Here is an 18,391-nt window from a genome sequence, read left to right as displayed (position 1 = left end):
CACTGCAGCAGACCCCGAGCTGGGAAGGAGGGGGGGTCTCTCCCCCACCACAGAGCTGAGGCAGGGAAGGAGGTCTGTCTCTCCTTGGCAGCCGCAGCCTTAGAGCTGGAGAAAGTCACCTCTTTCTCTGGATGCCACAGTCCTGCATGTCCCAAATTCCCTTCCACCCCCTCTTCTCACCCCACTGCCCCCCTCCCACCTACCCCCAATTCCCCCCAAGGCCACCACCTCACCTTACATGTGCATCTTATCCAGGGTCTAGGCACCTAATTAATGAAGCCATGTCTGCATGGCTCTACTAATTAGATGGGTGGCTCTTCATTCTGTTGTGTGCAGCCTTCCAGGCACACACCTTAGAGGGATCTATCCGCAGACCATCTGAATGGAGCTTGCGGATCACTTGTGGTCCATGGACCACAGTCTGAGAACCTTTGATCTAAGCACCACTTACTGACAATCAAAACTTTCGCAAATTGCACTGATTTCCCTAAGATTTAACTTTCTCTGACTGGAATTATTGGTCTGCTGGTCAGGTTTCTGATATAACCATTTGTCCAGGAGACATGATAGCAACACCTGGCAATGCAAGTGAATTTGACTATGTGCAGGTGGGCCTGGACACTATTGTGTCAACTTGTGCATAGGTATATACTAGACTACGATGTGGCTGATCACAAGAGCTTGGCACACGTTGCACAAACGCTTGTGCTGGTTCCGTTTCACTCAACTCACCTGGGTAATAGCAGAGGTACCTCTTTAGCTTATTATATGGAGCCAGTGTTTTTGGTGTAGATGGTTGGCTGGTAGAGATGGGAGCATTAATTCAAACCCAGAAGCTACACAGCCCATTCGGATAAAAGGTTTGCAAATCCAAATCTAGGGTTAGATCTGACCCAAGTCTCACTTTTCATCTGGCCATAGATTTGGTTTGCTGCCTGCATGCAGCCATGGTTGAATACAGATTAGCTCCTCCCAGCTGGGCTGAACTCTTGTATTAAGCACTCATTTAACAAGGAGGATTTATGCCACATAATGGTTTGTGTGTACGCACCTGCTGTTGGAACATGACTGACTGTAACAGAGCCAGGCACCTCCTGAGCAGCTCTTTGTGGTGTCTGGCTACCAACTTCTCCCCTATTCAGGGCCCCTTAATAACTTACCATGAACAGATAATTACAACATTCCCCTCCTGGGGACCCATTTATTGAGTCCTTACATACTGGACCTCCTGGTCCCAACATCAATTCAGTTACACACTGCTAGTCAGGGTCTCTAGTAGGAGCCAAGCTCCATACCCTCAGGCTTTACCTGACTGAACCTCAGCCCTCTGGCTCTGGCTACCAGGCCCAAATCATTCTCTCAGTCAGGGCCCCTACCAGGAGCCTGTGGATTACTGCCTCTCCTCTCTGTCACAGCTCCCTTAGTTTCAGAATCTTCCCAGCAGAAACCTTTCACTCACTGCCACTCCCTTCACTTCCACTCCTCTTTTTACTTCATTGTGTCCTCTTGCTGCTCTTTATAGGGCAGTCACCCTAATCTCTCCCAGGAGTGGCTCATTCTGTAATCAGGCTTGGCTGGCTCCAGCCCTTAAGAGGCAAACCGCCCCATTACACTGGCCTTTTCAGACCCAACAGCTCTGTCTGCTGCCCCTCTAGTCTGTCAAAAAGGGGCCTGGTTTTGGAACTGGGAATCCTGAATTTAAATCATCTCATTTTCTGTTAATTCTTTGTGTGTGTTGCTTGCAGCTAGAGGTTGATAAATACAGCTCATTAGGTCACAGAATAAGAAAATTGCACTAGAGTCTTTTGTGGCCCTTGTACCTCGGACTTAAGCTTGCCCTTTGGGATATTAGCAAACTCTCTAATAAAACACCTGCAAATTGAGAAAAACTGGAATAAGAATGGCTAAGAAATCAATTATCTATGCCCTGCAGAATTCATGCAGGTTGCTCTATGCCTCTCCTTCATCCATTAGCAGCCCTCTTTCATCATGGTCCAGGCATGTGCTCACCTCTTGATATCACTCAACTAATTTTTTACCTTTTTTCAGTGGTAAAAATGGGATTTGGCTATGAAGCAAATGTAAGATTGCCCTCTTCTTTGTTTTTAACAATTAGATTTACATCAATTTAAGCATTCTAGACTTTGTCATCATCATCATTATATTATTATTATTATGTATTTTTTAAAGTATTTGTGTGATGACCTTGCTGGAAGGATCCAAGAGGTATCGAGGCCCCATTGTGCTAGGCACTACACAAACCCCTAACAAAAAGATGATCCTTGCACCCTAAGAGTACTGAACAGTGTTTTCCAAGGTGCTATCCTGAGCTAGGTAAGGCATTATAATTATTTTATTATTTAATTTAAGGACACTAAATTGACTCTCCTGGACACCCTGGTCTAATTAATCAGAATTAAGAATGAGTTCTATAAATAACCACCTTGCTCCCTGAGTGCTATATTCCCTACTGATTCCATTATTTCCATTTCTCTTTCTTTTATCATCTCTCAGGTTACTACTCCCTCTCCCTCAAAAAATATCCCTGTTCACTCAAAACTGCCTTGCTCCTCATTAAAGTCTGAGCTCAGTGCCACCAAAGAGAAATGATGTTGAGCTCTTCGACTTCAGCACAGCATTTCTGTACGGAGAAAAAGATGAAGCACAATATGAATTGCCTAAGCTTGACATTTATAGGCTGAAGAAGTGCTGTGGCTTCCCAGATAACACTGCATCGGAATCTATGCCATACTGAAGTTACAAAATGCGTAGCCATTATTCACAAGAGGCAAGGCCAATGCTTTAAAATAATCCCAAAGTTACTGGCAGAACGAAGCCTATTTGTTCCAACAAAAATGAGACTGCTAAACACATTCGTGTTATGGAGAATTTAGAGACCATGCACTAAGGTCCCAGAGGTCTCTCTCACATCCTAAATCCACATTGAAACACATTCTCCCTTCCTTTGGCTTCACTCGGGGCTCAGTATGTCGTTTCCCTAGTGACTTGGCTGGAAAACGTATGGTTGCTAGAGATGCTGTTGGACTTCCTGGTGAAGCTGGGTCTCTTTTTCTTCTTCCTCCATGGCAGGCACAGGAACATGAGCGTGGAGAGGAAGGTCTGGCGGAAGTTTGCAGACACCAGGTTGTAGAGGATGGGGTTGATGGCAGAACTGACGTAGAAGAGGACATTTGTCAACATGTAGAAGTAGTGGTAGAAATTATAAAGGAATCTGGTGGAACAGAACAAGAAGAGAGTGGAAATATGAGTTGAGGAGGAGAGTATGAATAACTTACAATTGCAGGGTTGGAGAAAGTGGAAGCCAGATTTTCAGCAGCTGGGGATTGCCATACTAGATATCAAATTTGGTCCATCTAGTCCAGGGATCGGTAACCTTTAGCCTGCGGCCCACCAGGGTAAGCATCCAGGTGGGCTGGGCCAGTTTGTTTACCTGCTGTGTCCACAAGGCTGCAAGTTCGGCCGATCGCGGCTCCCACTGGCCACGGTTTGCTGTCCCAGCATTTCTCATCTTCACTGACTTTTTTAACAAATGATTTTCAAAATCATTCTTGAAAAATTTCATTGACCAGCCCCCACTTTTCAGCAAATCAAAATTTGCAATGATGATTTTGAAATTACTTTTGATAAAAATGTCAGTAAGGAATATCATGAGAAATTTCACCAAAACCAGAAGATGAGTCCATTTCAAACCTGAAATGTCAGACACTTTAGTTTGCAGTTTTAGCCCTGTCAGTCCCAGAGTAGGAAAGACAAGGTAATATCTTTTGATGGAGTAACCTCTGTTGGTGGAACAGACAAGTTTTCCTGCTGCACAGACCTGAAGAAGTCTGTGCAGCTTGAAAGGTTGTCACTTTCACCAACAGATGTTTGTTCGTTAAAAGATATTACCTCACCAAACTTCTTAGTGAAACTGTCAACCTGTTTTTCAACCAGGTCTAACTATAACCCATACAGGAGTTCCATCCTGTTCCCATTTTAGTCAACTGCAAAACTTCCATTGCTTATAGGTATGTAGGAACCAGACTATGGCCAGGAACTCATCAGCTATATAACAAAAGGCTGGTTTTGAGTGTGATGTGCAAACACTGAAAAGGTAGAAGGCACAGGAATGTCTACAGACTGAAGAACTGTGTATAAGATACTGCAACTGCCTTCTCTAATTGCTTATGAGAGTTGTCATTGGTATATGCCAACCTTTGTAAAGTCAGGACAGTTATTTTTAGTGGTGTGCGAGGTTGTGCTTCATTCTAAGGCTGTCACCATGATAGCATGAATTCTGATTATAGGGTTTTGCTCTGTGCAAAAGGTTTTTAAGGGTTAAGACACACAGACCTCCAGAGAAAATCACAGTTTATTGCATAACCCATGTCAGTGTCTCTGATTTAATGGCTACAAAATGCTAGGATATGGTGGCAGCGGAAAGCAGCCGAGGTGCACGTGTTTGGGAAAGTGCACACCTTTCAGCTGAAAGAGCTTGACACTTAGCCCCTGATGGTGTCAATAATTATAAAGAAAATGTGAAATTCTAGTAGCTTGCAGTGCTGGTGCCCATTATCCTGGCCAAAGGAAGTACTGTGGAAATAAGTATCCTTTTAAGCAGTTCCTTTCGAAATGTTCTTAAAGTTCAACAAATGTTAACTTTGGTTTAGTCAGTCCTCTTAACCCACTTTAACAGTTTCTTTACTGTGGTTTATCCCTACAGAAACGTGCAAGATTTCTGACTCATACACACAGAAAATCTTCACTGGTTCTTGTTCACTAAGGCCACAATTTTCAAGTGACTGGCAATTTTAGGTGCCTTAATTTTTGATTGCCCAACCTGAGGCATCGAAAAGGGACTGGTCTCAAGGCAGGCACTCACAAACAAGTCTCTTTTGGAAAAATCTTGGTCTCTAAAATCACAAATGCTGTCCAGGGTCATACTTTATATTGACTCCCTTTATAAAGAGGTTAATAAATGATTAATAGATGTTTTAACAAATGGATAATCAATGGTTGTAGATTGCCATAGAGTCCAACAGGTCAATAGGTTGCTTATAACCAGCTATAATACTTTCTACTGATGTGCTTAGAACCATCTATAACAAATACTACTCAGGTCTATAACTTGCTTATAACATCTATTAATCATTTATTAACCATTTATAAACAGCAATTTAACTGAAGTGAGAGTCTCTGCCTTGTTTTTCATTTGTTTCTGTAACTATTAACTGAAAAAGGACCCTGGTTCATCTCAGGCTAGGTTCCTCTTTAAAGTTGGTTTCAGGCTGCTACAGGGAAAAGGATGGATGTATTTAGACAAGCACCATTCGATCATTCACACAATAAACTAAATATAAAGATCATCTGAGTTAAAGGCACAACCATCATGCTGGGCGGATGCCACCAGGGTGCAAGCCAGGTTAGAAGAATGGCTGGGTGATGTGTTCTGACAGAGTGGAGTGATTCTTGGGGAGCAGGGGAATAATTTGAAGAGAGACAGCATTTTCAGTAGGAAGGGTACAACCACTGGACTAACATCCCTGGATTACTATTTGTGAGCAGGTAGAATTCATAGGCATAAATGGCTGCATTACACTACGAGCCAGGGGTGTGATTCCCTTGCTCGTGTACACATGCTTGCACTAGCTCCGTGAGAGCTAGTGTGAATATAAATAGCAGTGTAGCTGCAGTCGTGTGGGTAGCGGCAGCGGAGCGAGTACACACCTACTGGGTTCAGAAAGGTTTGTACTCAGCATGGCTCAGTCATGCCTCTGCTGCCACAGCCAGTGCTGCCGCAGCGACACTGCTATTTACACTCATGCCAGCTCTCATCGAGGTAGCGCGAGTACGTGTACATGGGCAGGGGAACCAAACCCCTAGCTCATAGTGTAGATGTAGTCTAGGTAGTAGGGGACTCATTTGCAGAGGTGTGGAGTGCTCCACAGCTCCACTGATCTTAATGGACGTTACAGGTGCTCAGCATCCTTGAAAATCAGGCCTTGTGCTCTTCTACCTGATCACAGGTGAAGGATAAATAGACCTGTGATTGTGATGTCTTACCAACCCCAAAACACAAACCTTAAACACTGTGTGTTAAGAATTGGTGGCCCGTTCCAATCATTACAAATACATCGTTGGGCTGTAGCTATGAGGTATTAATTCAAAAGAAGAAGATTTCTCTTGTTCAGACATGGGCATATTTCTGGATGATCTTATATCAAACAACCGTAAACAATTAATTAACCAGTGACATTGATAGCTCGCCATTCATAATATATCTGTAATTTCTGGACTTTCTTAAAATTCATCATGGCTTTTAAAAAATATTAAAATGCAAATGGAACACATCAATCTGTGTTAACTGCTGACAAAGTTGTCTATTCCTTGTGCCCAGAGCAAATATTATTGTTACATAACTGCTTGCTGCTGTAAGTGCTTTTCTTATAGTAAAGTAAACAAGAAATAACAGTTTGCTCCAATGCATGCCTAGGAGTCTATTTTCACTATTAAGTGTAAAATCCGGTCATTACCATAGCAGGATATACAATTTGTTTCGGTGGACTGCTCTACTGGAAATCACTGTTTCTTGTGCTTGGAATTTATGAAATTTTAATAATCTCTTAGTTTGGCTGCATTTTAGCATTGTAGAAGTGTCCGCCGCTCTCTTGGTCTCCCATTCACTGAAGGAAACAGAACGCTTTTCAGAGAACAGAGGATGTAATATTGTAAAAGAACTACATGAGTAATGGTTAGATTCTTCGCTGAAACCATTTCCTGCCATCTTTGCCTCAAGGAATCTGGGGCTAGATTTTCAGAAAGTTTAGGTGCATAATTGCATGTGCAAAATGTATGCTCTATTATTTACCTGATTTGTATGTGCAATTACCATGACTATGCAAAAAAATGGATAGTTGCATGAGCATATAGCTAATAGATGTATTTGCACGTGTTATTTTCATCTTTTATGTGAGCAATGTCAATACATGTGCATACAAACTAGGTGTGCAGTTACAAGTATAATTGCCCACTTAAACTGTCTGAAAATCCCTGCAAATGGATGATGATCCCTATATGTTAATTCTGGCCTTTCATTGCTAAAATTAGCAAATAACCTACTCCACTCTTCTCATAGACTCATAGATTTTAAGGCTAGAAGGGACCATCTTGATCATCTACTCTGACCTCCTGCATACTGCAGGCCACAGAACCTCACCCACCCACTCCTGGAGTAGGCACATAACCTTTTGCTAAGTTATCGAAGTCCTCAAATAATGATTTAAAGACTTCAAGTTACAGAGAATCCACTACTTAATCTCATTCAAACCAGCAAATGATTCGTGCCCCACACTGAAGAGGAAGGCAAAAAACCCCTAGGATTTCTTCCAATCTGACCTGGGGGAAAATTCCTTCCTAACACCAAATATGGTGATCAGTTAGACCTGGCGCATGTGGGCGAGACCCATCAGTCAGACACCTGGGAAAGAATTCTCTATAGTAACTCTGAGCCCTCCCCTCTAGTGTCCCATCTCCAGATATTTGCTAATAGCAGTCATGGATTGCCTACAATGGCTTGTGACCCATCTCATCAAAACATCCCCTCCATAAACTTATCAAGCTCAGTCTTAAAACAAGTAATGTTTTTTTGTGCCCTTTAAGTCTTTTGGAAGGCTGTTACAGAACTTTACTCCTCTAATGTCAAGCCTAAAATTATTGATGATCAATTTATATCCATTTGTTTTTGTGCCAATATTGGCCCTTAAATAACTATTCTCGCTTCCAGGTGTTTATCCCTCTGAGGTATTTATAGAGAGCTATCCTATCTTCCCATAACCTTCATTTTGTTAAGCCTAACAAGATAAGCTCATTGAGCCTCCTCTCATAAGGTAGGTTTTCTATTCCTTTAATCATCTTTAGTAGCCCTTCTGTGCATCTGTTGCAGTTTCAATTCATCTTTCTTAAACATGGGAAAACAGAATTGCACATAGTATTGCAGATGAGGTTTCTCCTTGTATAATGGTAATAACACTTCCTTATCTCTACTGGAAATACCTCACCTGATGCATCCTAGGACTGCATTAGCCTTTTTCACAGCCGCATCATGTTGCTAGCTCATAGTCTTGCTGTGACTGACTAATATACCCAGGTCTTTCCTCTCCTCTGTCGCTTCCAAATTCTTGTTGTTAGTCCCTAAGTATATGACCTTGAATTCTGCACTGTTAAATTTCATCCCATTTCTATTACTTCAGTTTCCAAGGTCATCCAAATCTTCTTGTATGATATTCCAGTCCTCCTCCGTATTGCAATACCTTCCAATTTTGTGTCATCCGTAAATTTTATTTGCATATTCCCACTTTTTTGTGTCAACTTCATTAATGGAAATGTTAAATAAGATTGGTCCCAAGACCATTCCTTAAGGAGGTCCACCAGTAACCTCCCTCCTGCCTGACATTTGAACTTTCAGTATGACCCGTTGTAGTCTCCCCTTTAACCAGTTCCTTACTCACTTTTCAATTGTCATACTAATCTCCATCTTCTCCATTTAACTAACAATTTCCCATGTGGAACAATGTCATGCATTACTGAAATCCAAGTAGATTAGATCTACTGCATTTCCTTTATCTCAAAGAAAGAGATCAGGTTGGTCTGGCATGATCTACCTTTTCTAAAACCAAGATGCATTTGTATGTTGAAATGATGCAACTATTTTTCTGTCTGTGGATTCTCTCCTATCACCTGGAAAATTTAGCTTTTTGGAACTAAATTGTGTTTTGACATGAGCTGCTCCACCTTACAGCTAACGTCTCTGTGTCTTAGATACATACTAACAATTCACTTAGGATGGATAAAAAATGATTCAACCAAGGATTCTTAGGGATTGGCAGAGGTGAAAATTGGGCACTGTACTAGTAATAGGTGGTAATTTTGTGATTGCCAACATGAGATAATCGGATGCTATTTGAATACATGCTAATGTTTTCCACCACATACATTTTTGGAATCCAGCTTTAAAACCTGTAATAAAAAAACCAAGCTGAAGACAATTTTAAGACCTGTTTAAGTTCATATTTTCCCTGTAAAACTTCAGGGCTAGATTCTGATCTCCTTATTAAATATCACCAGACCCCCTATTGACCTCAAAGGTGCTAGTAGTTGAAGAACATGGTAGTCAGTGGAAGTAAGGGGAGCACAGTCTGGTTCTTCGATTTCTGCAGTGGCATGGTACAATCACATTTTACTTCAAAATAATGACTCACTCTGTCCAGTGATCTGCTGGAACATAGCAAAACATGAGACGCCGTACATGATAAGGAAGCCAGCAGACCACAAAGGCAATCACAACAGCACCTGCAAAGTACAAACATTTCCATTATTCTTTCCTGGAAATAAAAAAAGTGACCAGTTTTCGTGCACGTTTAACACAGTTTTCTTTTAAAAGCACCAGCATGGTCCTATGTGCCATTGTGCTAATCAATAACAGCCCCAGAGGGATAACTGTGGCTTTTACCTTTTATGATAGAACAAGGGTAATGGAAATAATGGAAATTGGTTACAATCTCTGGGGGAGTAGTGGGGTATAAACAGAAGAAAAGAGGTCTAATGCATGAAAAGGCAGTAAAGGACACCTCACATTGTCTAGTTCAGACTCCGCATCAAGCAAAATCTGTTTCCACATTGTATTTATATTTTATCTAACAAAAATAACCATAGCACTTTTTTCATCCAGTGGCACATAGAATAAGGAATACTATGACCTCAATAGTTCATAGCACATACCTAAGTCCCACGTGTATAAAGCCATTGAATTACCAGGAGTCCCATTGTGTTACTGATCATCAAATGATTTCTAAGGATCATTTAGCTCTTTGGGGCAGGACTCATCTTTTTGTTCTGGTAGGACAACATGTAGGGGTCCTGGTGCATGACTGGTGGTGCACGACCACAATCTAAATAATGCATAATACTACTACTAATAAAAATCAATAATCAGGTGTATCTACCAATCGTAATGTTTTATTCCCGAGGGACACCTTTTCAGCAGGAGTTTGCAACACACCAGTCACCACACACTCCATTAGATTTGTCGAAGTAGAACTGTGACAGTTCTCCTGGAAACCTTGTGACATGAATGCAGTGGCACAGATGGAGTCTTTTTCTGATGAGCACAGAAGTCCATTTTAAAATGGGATCCATTAATATGATCCTGTAGCAGGAATAACATTTTTATTCCAGATCCACTTATTGACCGAGGGAGTTCTATGGGTGTGGCCCTAACAGCATCCCAATGCAAGAGGCTCATTGGTAGGGAGTTTCAGCTGACCTGACCAGTTCAGTGTACCCCAGTTCATTAATGTCATAAACTGTATCTGATGTGTCATATAAATTATCATTGGAAAACTCATCACACTGATCTCCCTTCACTTTAACTGAATTACTCTTGATTTACACTGGTAAGTGGGAGTAGAATCATGTCCTTGGAAGTTGTCTGAAATTATTTCTTGACATCAACCCAGGACCTTGGTAGCTTGGTATTTTGTTCTGCGAGGCACAGAGCTGTGGTTATGTCAGTCAGAATCGTGGATGATAAAGCCCAGTCGGTGGGTGCCTTTGTTAATCTAGATTTTTTTTTAAATCAGGGAATCAAGGGAAAGATTCTTTTCTTACAATGCATATTTCCAGTGCTGTACGAAATGACAGGCGTCTGGCCGAATCTCAGCAGGAAACGTCAATCAAAACAGCACAAAATAACGGTCATGGAGAAAAATCAGAGATAAATATAACCATCATATTGCTTTTCATCTCAAATGTGCTTTACAGATGGTAAGTGCCAAATTGTTCCTGGCCTTTATGTGGGCTCCTACGGTGATGGGAGACAGGAAAGATCCCTTTGAGGCCTACATAACAGCTAGCTGCAATTTGCAGCCTCCATATTCAGGGAGGCACCTGTCATAAACAGATAGCTAAGGGTTAATGTGTCTTTCACCTGTAAAGGGTTAACACAGGGAACCAAACACCTGACCAGAGGACCAATCAGGAAACAAGACTTTTTCAAATCTGGGTGTAGGGAAGTTTTGGGGTGTGAGTTCTTTGTTCTTTGTCTTGTGTCTGTGCCCTCTCGGCTCTGAGAGTGATTTTTCTATCTCTTGGCTTTCTAATCTTCTGTTTCCAAGTTGTAAGTACAAGGATAGTAAGACAATAGGTTTATATTGTTTTCTTTTGTATTTACATGTGTGTAGTTGCTGGAATGTTTTAAATTGTATTCTTTTTGGATAAGGCTGTTTATTCATTTTTTTCCTTTAAGCAATTGACCCTGTATATTGTCACCTTAATGCAATAGAGCCTATTTTTAATGTCTTTTTCATTCTTTTTTATATAAAGCTTTCTTTTTAAGACCTGTTGGAGTTTTTCTTTAGTGGGGACTCCAGGGAATTGAGTCTGCAGCTCACCAGGGAATTGGTGGGAGGAAGAAATCAGGGGGAAAATCTCTTTGTGTTAGATTTACTAAGCCTGACTTTGCATACCCTCTGGGTGAGGGGGGAAGAGAGATTAGCTCTCTCGGTACTTGTGTTTCCAGGACTGGAAACAGGGAGGGTGGAATCCCTCTGTTTAGATTCACGGAGCTTGCTTCTGTATATCTCTCCAGGAACCCAGGGAGGGAACACCTGGAGGGGAGGAGGGGGAAGGGAAATGGTTTATTCCCCTTTGTTGTGAGACTCAAGGAATCTGAGTCTTGGGGTCCCCCAGGGAAGGTTTTGGGGAGACCACAGTGAGCTAGGCACTGTATAATTCTTAGCTGGTGGCAGCGATACCAGGTCCAAGCTGGTAACTAAGCTTGGAGTTTTTCATGCTAACACCCCTATTTTGGATGCTAAGGTCCAGATCTGGGAAGAAATGTTATGACAGCACCCCTTTTCCCTGGGTGTGAACAGTGCCTCAAAGAGTGGGAACTTGTCCCCAACCATTCCCTCTTCACCAACAGGGCTGGTGCACAGAGGGGACTATGCTGTGCATCATGAGGGGGCCTAGCCGCAGGCATGTTCCTCCTAGGGAATGGAGCACTTGAGGAGGATTCTGACTTCTGAATACAGATTAATCCTCCAGAAGTTCCCCCACTCTAATCACCCCATACTATGGGCCTATACCAAGAGGCCCATTTGGTCCTTCAGTAACTGACTATCCTCATGCTCCTGTGGAGCAAGCAAGAAAGTGATCGTATCTCCATTTTGTGGGTGGATACAATGAGGCAAGAATGACTTGCTCAAAGCCACCCAGGTAGTCAGCGTCTGAGCTGGTATCAGAACCCAAGAGCTCCTGGCTCCCAGCCCTGTACTCGGAGCATTGTACCATGATCAGTGCCAGCTGTAACAGGACTCTACTGGGAAGGAGTAGGGAAGAGAATCATCGCCAGAAGGGGAGGTCAGGCCATGGCATTCTTGTGTGAGACTCTCACGCAGCCGGTTCTGTTGGCTGTGCCTATGGACAGCCACGTCAGCAAATGGACAGTCCAAGGAAACAGAGGAAAGTTCGTACAGTGTAAAATGAGTTAGACAAGCCCAAGAGGCCCCATTTAAGATGAGACTGAAAAGCTGAGAGTTCAGACATTAGCCAGAACTTTGTTCCATTGGGTTTGAGCTTCCCCTCTAGCCGGGGGGTGGCGGTGGTTGGCCTCCCTGCTCTTCCCCAGGCCCCGCATCCACTCCTATCCTTCCCCCAAGTCCCCGCCCCCATCCCACCTCTCCCCAGTGCGTGCCCTGTCCTCGCTGCTCCCCTTTCCTCCTGGAGCTTCCTAAACACCGTGAAACAGCTGAGAGGCGCTAGGGAGCGAGGTAGCTTGGTTGCTGGTGGGTGCTGCTGAGCGGCACCTGCTAATTTTTCTCTGTGGATGCTCCAGCCCTGGAGCACCCACGGAGTCAGCGCCTATGGTCTGAGCTGGGGCTAAGTTGGCCCTCGATTCTCTTCTCAGTGTATGCGTAACTGGCCTCAGGTGGCATGTGACCAGGCTTCATCACCAAATTTGGTGCAATGATTGGATCATTCACTTCTCCTGCCCACGATGGGTAATGACGGGGAGCACAACATTAATGCTGATCCACCTCCTAACCCCCTCACTCTCCACTATGATCTGGCGTCAAGGCTCAGAGGAGATGATGTACATTGGTTGGAGGCATCTGATTTTCTTAATTAAAAGTACAGCACTGAGGCTGGAAGAGGGGTACATTTGCAGAGGCTAGCTGTATTCCCCTGGGGTATTGGAAGACCTTTCACAGATGCTGCAAAAGCCATTAATTTTGATAAGATTTTTGGGAAAGGTAGGGGGTATGCTCCTGAGAGAAAGCTAGAGGATCTGTTCTTGCTCTTTTAGCTGAATGAATTCATTATTTCAATGTGATTATTTTTTGGCTGCTGTGTTGTCACTGTTTGCAATTGTAGCTCTAATTCACTGTTAGGACACCTAGAGCTTTGTGATTTAAATCTAAAGAAATAATAAAATTAATACGTTCAATGAGGGCCTGATCCTGTCATTTACTTTGGTGGCTGCAGGTGCAGACCTCAAATGAGATGAGGTGAGGGAGAAGCTGGGCACTCTAGCATCTTTTTAAAACCATCCTCCAAGTCTTCAAGAGGGTGTGAAGTCATTTCTTCACAGTGGGAGGCAACAGGTGTCAGCTCCTCTCAGCCACCCTGCCTGGAAACATTGCAGGATGCACAAGAAAAGCATGTTTGAATAGCTGCAAAGTTCGGAGTGACACTGATAACTCTCAGGGAATTCACAGGAGGACTGAGACATCATCTTCAACTCATTTTGTGATGAGTTTAAAAAAAGCCTAATACAATAGACCAGACATTTTTGTGAGTGAAAGCAATGCACATCAGGCAGACCTGCTTTCTCCTGTAGAGCTGGGGCTATTTCCCTCAGCTGTGCCTTTTCCTTTATTTAGCAAAATTCACTAAAACATGAATCACAGTTCCTGCTATGCTTCTTCAAGTCTCCCAGTCATTCTGGATGGTAGCATTCGGGCAGCAGCAGCAGCTGTACGGGACGGGCTGTATTGTGGACTGCCCTTTGCAGAGCAGAGAGAGAATTAGAGAACAAATGTCCTTAAGGCTCATAACAAGAGCAAAGTGTCTGGATTCTAGTGTAGCAGATTAGAAATTTTGTGACAGCTCCTCTGAATGAAAAAAATGGAGCATTTTTATTGCATATAAAAATAAATGATTTGCTCATTTATGTATCCTCTGCGCTATTGATTTTGATATTAAATTCAATGTATTTATGCTGCTCCCATGTATACTATCACCATATAATAGCATTGTAGAAGCTGTCAAGAAGAAAACAGAAGTTTTGTAAAGGGCCTCCAAAAGGTGTTATGTGTATGTACGCATGTTTTTACATACACACACACTTTTCATGTGCTAACAACTGCTTTAAAAATGGTCCCCAGTAGGTTCTTTTGGAGCAAAGTTTAACAGTTGTGCACGCCCTGGTTTTAGCCTTATTAAGAGACTCTTATGGTTTGATTTTAAATCCCAGATATGCAGCATCTCAAAAACTGTTTTTCTACTGTGCTATTTCTGATGTGTGGCATTGTGCATCTCAGCTCAGAAGGCCCTGCTCTGTATTTGTTACCCTTAATACTTATGTTTCAACTTTATCAACTGGATCAAGAATACATAGCGTGGCAAGGCAGCCCTTCTCTATCCACTCCCTGGGATCCGATTCCAAACGGGCACATGTCAATTTCCATCTAAAAAACATTGAGTAAACAACCTCCCCTTTTATCTCATTCTCTTTCAGAAACCTAACGCTCCTTCTCTTTCATCACGCCTTGGTAAGCTAGGTGCTTACCAGGGAAAAGAGATGGGTTGTAAAAGGAATGCAGGATAAAATAGATATTTAAACAATTTCTGTTGGATCCCAGAAACTGTTACATACAATCTTTTGGGTTCATTCAGGATTTTCTTCTTGAGGAGGCAGAGACTGTTGATTACACGTCGCAGTTCAGCTTGGGTGTTGTGTTCTCGAAGAGAAATAGATGCGGATGAGAGAGTTCATTTAATCTCACAGCAGAGTAACACGTGCTAGAGCAGAGCACACGGGGTGACAGTGCCCTGGGGACTGACTCAACAGGAAACATTACCTTCTGCCACCATGGTGTAGATCTAAAGCCCATTAAAGTTATCGAGCATCCTTCCACCAACTTCTGTGGGCTTTGGATCAGACCCAACGTTGAATCAGTCTGTGGGTGACCTGCAGGAATGGTGTTCATGGGCCTGGAAATGGATTTTTCTCTCTTTGTCATTTTTGTGTTTTTAAAGATGGTTTGTTCTTTATTCCCCAAATTGCTATTTCCTTATTGAAAGAGACCAGGCCCATTATCTCTGCCTCTGAAGCAAAAGTGCTCTTAACTGAGTCACACCAACACGATGAATACCCATTTATCACATTGGAAAAAACCCAGTGAACTCAAGGGCTGCTTTTACACTGAGTTTAATAGGGGCAAGATCGGGCCCATAAAATGCTGCTATTTCCACATATGAAAAAAATAGGATTCAACATCTGTAAGCAGATCCACGGTGAACCAGACTGGGGAGAACACAGACACAACCCCCTAGGAATGGATAAAGCCTGTGTTTGGTTTTTTTTTTCTTTCTACCCCATTTCTACGTCTAACTTATTATTGAAAATCAGTTCAGTCCTTAAATTATTGCATCTGGGCTTTTCTATACTTCTTTAAACTAATTACAGCTTTATTCTTCTATCTGTTTAAAATGAATTACAAGAATTCAATGCTGCTGCTGCTGCTGCAATATTAGCTTTTAACCATATTTTGCTTCTAATACTATGGCTTAGTTTTTAAAATTAAATCTGCAATTTTGAAAGCGACCTCAGGGGGATTTAGATGGAGAATTCCTATTAAAATTAATTGTACCCAAATCCCTTAGGCAGTTTTAAAAATCACAGTCTAAAAGTTTATTAAACCTTTTAAAAACAAACTATGAGATGAACACATATAGCTTCCATATAAATCTGCATTTGACAGTAAGACGGAAGATCTAGTAGAGTATTGTCTAACTGTTCAGTGGATGACTGCATATCAAATGTAGCAAACCTTTGTTCTGCGTTGTGAAATCTAAACTGTTTTAAGACACAGTTATACATTCTATTCTTCATTAGAAATTTAACTTTGTAGTAGGGATGCTCAACAAAAAAAAAAGGCAAACATATACAGTACTAACTCACGTATCAGTTATCCTACAAGGCAGTGCAAAGACAAAACAAATGTTTAGAGGAAGAAAGCAGCAGATAAACGAAAGAAAGAAAGAAAGAAAGAAAGAAAGAAAGAACAGCTTGTTTATTGTGCAGGAAGCCCTGCAGAGGAAGCTATGAATTTTGATAGATTTTTTTTTTAATTTTGCAAAAGAAGATTTAAAAGATGCCAGTCTTGATTTTCTCAATAACATGTTAAACTAGATATGAAGACAATTTAGGGAGATAATTGTATTAGATTACACATAGTATTTTATCTTGGCCTGTGTTTATCCTGCAGTGGCTGGGAGACAGTTTTTTCCATGCCTAACTTCTATGAGTACTCACACTGTGTTAGTATAAACATGGAAGAATGCTTGGTCTCTAGAAGAGCACTGACCGACATGCAATGGCCTCCATGCTCAGTCCGTGTGCTGAGCGCTGGAATTACAGGAGGAAGGAGGCACTTTAAACTATCTTTGTGCCCCCTGTATTCTGGGGCCATTTGGGAGCTTATGTGTTTCCTCAGGGCTGTTCCAACTGATGCGCTGCACCTAAGGTTCACTATGGGCCCTGGGAAGCAGAGACTTGTTGGAGAGGAGAGTGTTTTGGCTGCAGCTCCTCCATAACTCACCCTGCCACTCTCAACTCATTTTGCCCCCACACTTTCTGCACTGGAGGCCACAACTCTACAATCTGCTTGTGTCAGGGGTATTCCCTGGGGATTTTTTCTGTCCTTTGACTGGCCCTTTGTGCCACCAGAGTGGTATAGAGAAGCCTTAATGGACTAGAGATCCTGCCCCTAGAATTCTGTTTATCACTCTCCATTGCTGCTAATACCTTTGCAGGAGCTTGGTGCTAGTTTTCTTTACTGATTCTGTTCAGCTGATGTTGACAAATCTTGAGGATTTTCTCCCAAAGTTTTTGAACGATGCTGAAATGAATGTGGCTGGTGGACAGTTGAGCAAAGGCAGAAGCACTTTGGTTACAAGCCATTTTTCCCAGCCTTACCTGAACTAAACATCTCAGCTTTTCGAGGGTCAGCTGGTCCGTAGTTATTCATCTCCAACACCTCTTAAGGAATGTGCACTCTGGTATGCAATGCCACCTCAGACTGTGTAATGGGGCTTACATTAGGGATTTGCTTTAATGCTGATTTCTAGAGAGGCAGCTTTTATGTGTACCTGTTTTATATTCTCATTTAGCTGATGCCTATGGAAAGTGTGTGTTACAGGTCCGCCACTGTGCCGATCCACACGGGATATGAGTTGTTACAGCCCCCACCTACAGAGCCAGTATGCTTTCAGTTCTGGAGGTCCCCAGCGTGTCAGCCAAGATGGTGGTCATCACACCATGGCAAGAGAAGATATCGCATAAAGAAAAACAAATGTTACCATGTTATTTGAGATAAAAGACAGTCAAAAGTGTTAGTGCCAGCAGTGGCTAACAGGTCACTGAATACCGCAATAATTCTTGGAAAAGAGGTTGTGCTAATTTGGTGCAGTACATTACATGCTTCATGTAATATTTGCACAATTAAATTAATGTCTATATGGGCATGAAGCCAGGAGGAGCTGAGACTAGCAGCAGGTGTCGCGGGCCCTCAGCTCCCTTTGAAGTCAGTTGGATTTGAAGACACATGGCATTTGACAAGAGACAACCCTCTGAAGCTGCTATAAAGAATGGCTCACTGGAGTAAGCACCAAGTTTGAAATCTCTAAGTACTCTGGAGCTGCTGATTTCAATTCCAGCAGCCCTTCATCCTTCCTAAGCAGACAAATTGATAAAAGAGATAATTGTTTTGGTGTCTTTTAGAGAAGACCTCAGAATCCAAGGGCCCAACCCTCTTCAACCAAGGAGTGCCACTGATTTCACTGGGATGGGTAAACTTTTGCTGGGATTGGGCTCCGAGTTGCCGTGTGGGATATGTCACACAAAAGGACCACCTGTTCTTCCTGACATCCTTAAACTCAGGGTCTCGTCTCTTCATTGTTGTGCACTATAGGCCTGATCTAAAGCATGATGAAGTCGATAGAAAGACTCCTTCTGACTTCAGTGGGCTTGGCATCAGGCCATGTATCAATTATCTGTGTGGCTGTGATCCATCACCCCAGAAGTTGCTGCATTTCAGTGGGAAATGGT

At 42.4% G+C, this 18,391-nt stretch overlaps 1 protein-coding gene across 1 annotated transcript in view; it reads right to left on the bottom strand.

The window, feature by feature from the left end:
* Positions 1-228: 228 nt before the first annotated feature.
* Positions 229-18,391, bottom strand: part of NTSR1 (neurotensin receptor 1) — a 109,795-nt gene continuing 91,632 nt past the window's right edge. Inside the window, exons 3-4 of the mRNA XM_050918695.1 lie at positions 9,258-9,348; positions 229-3,232 (exon numbers count right to left, since the gene is read on the bottom strand). Coding sequence (XP_050774652.1) covers positions 2,983-3,232; positions 9,258-9,348 — 341 coding nt within the window. The 3' untranslated portion in view covers positions 229-2,982. The remainder of the gene's footprint in view (positions 3,233-9,257; positions 9,349-18,391) is intronic.

This window comes from Gopherus flavomarginatus, chromosome 11 (assembly GCF_025201925.1).
Source record: "Gopherus flavomarginatus isolate rGopFla2 chromosome 11, rGopFla2.mat.asm, whole genome shotgun sequence".
Lineage (NCBI taxonomy): Eukaryota > Metazoa > Chordata > Testudines > Testudinidae > Gopherus > Gopherus flavomarginatus.
Note: the sequence above shows the minus strand (reverse complement) of the source record. Positions and strands in the feature narration are given on the sequence as shown.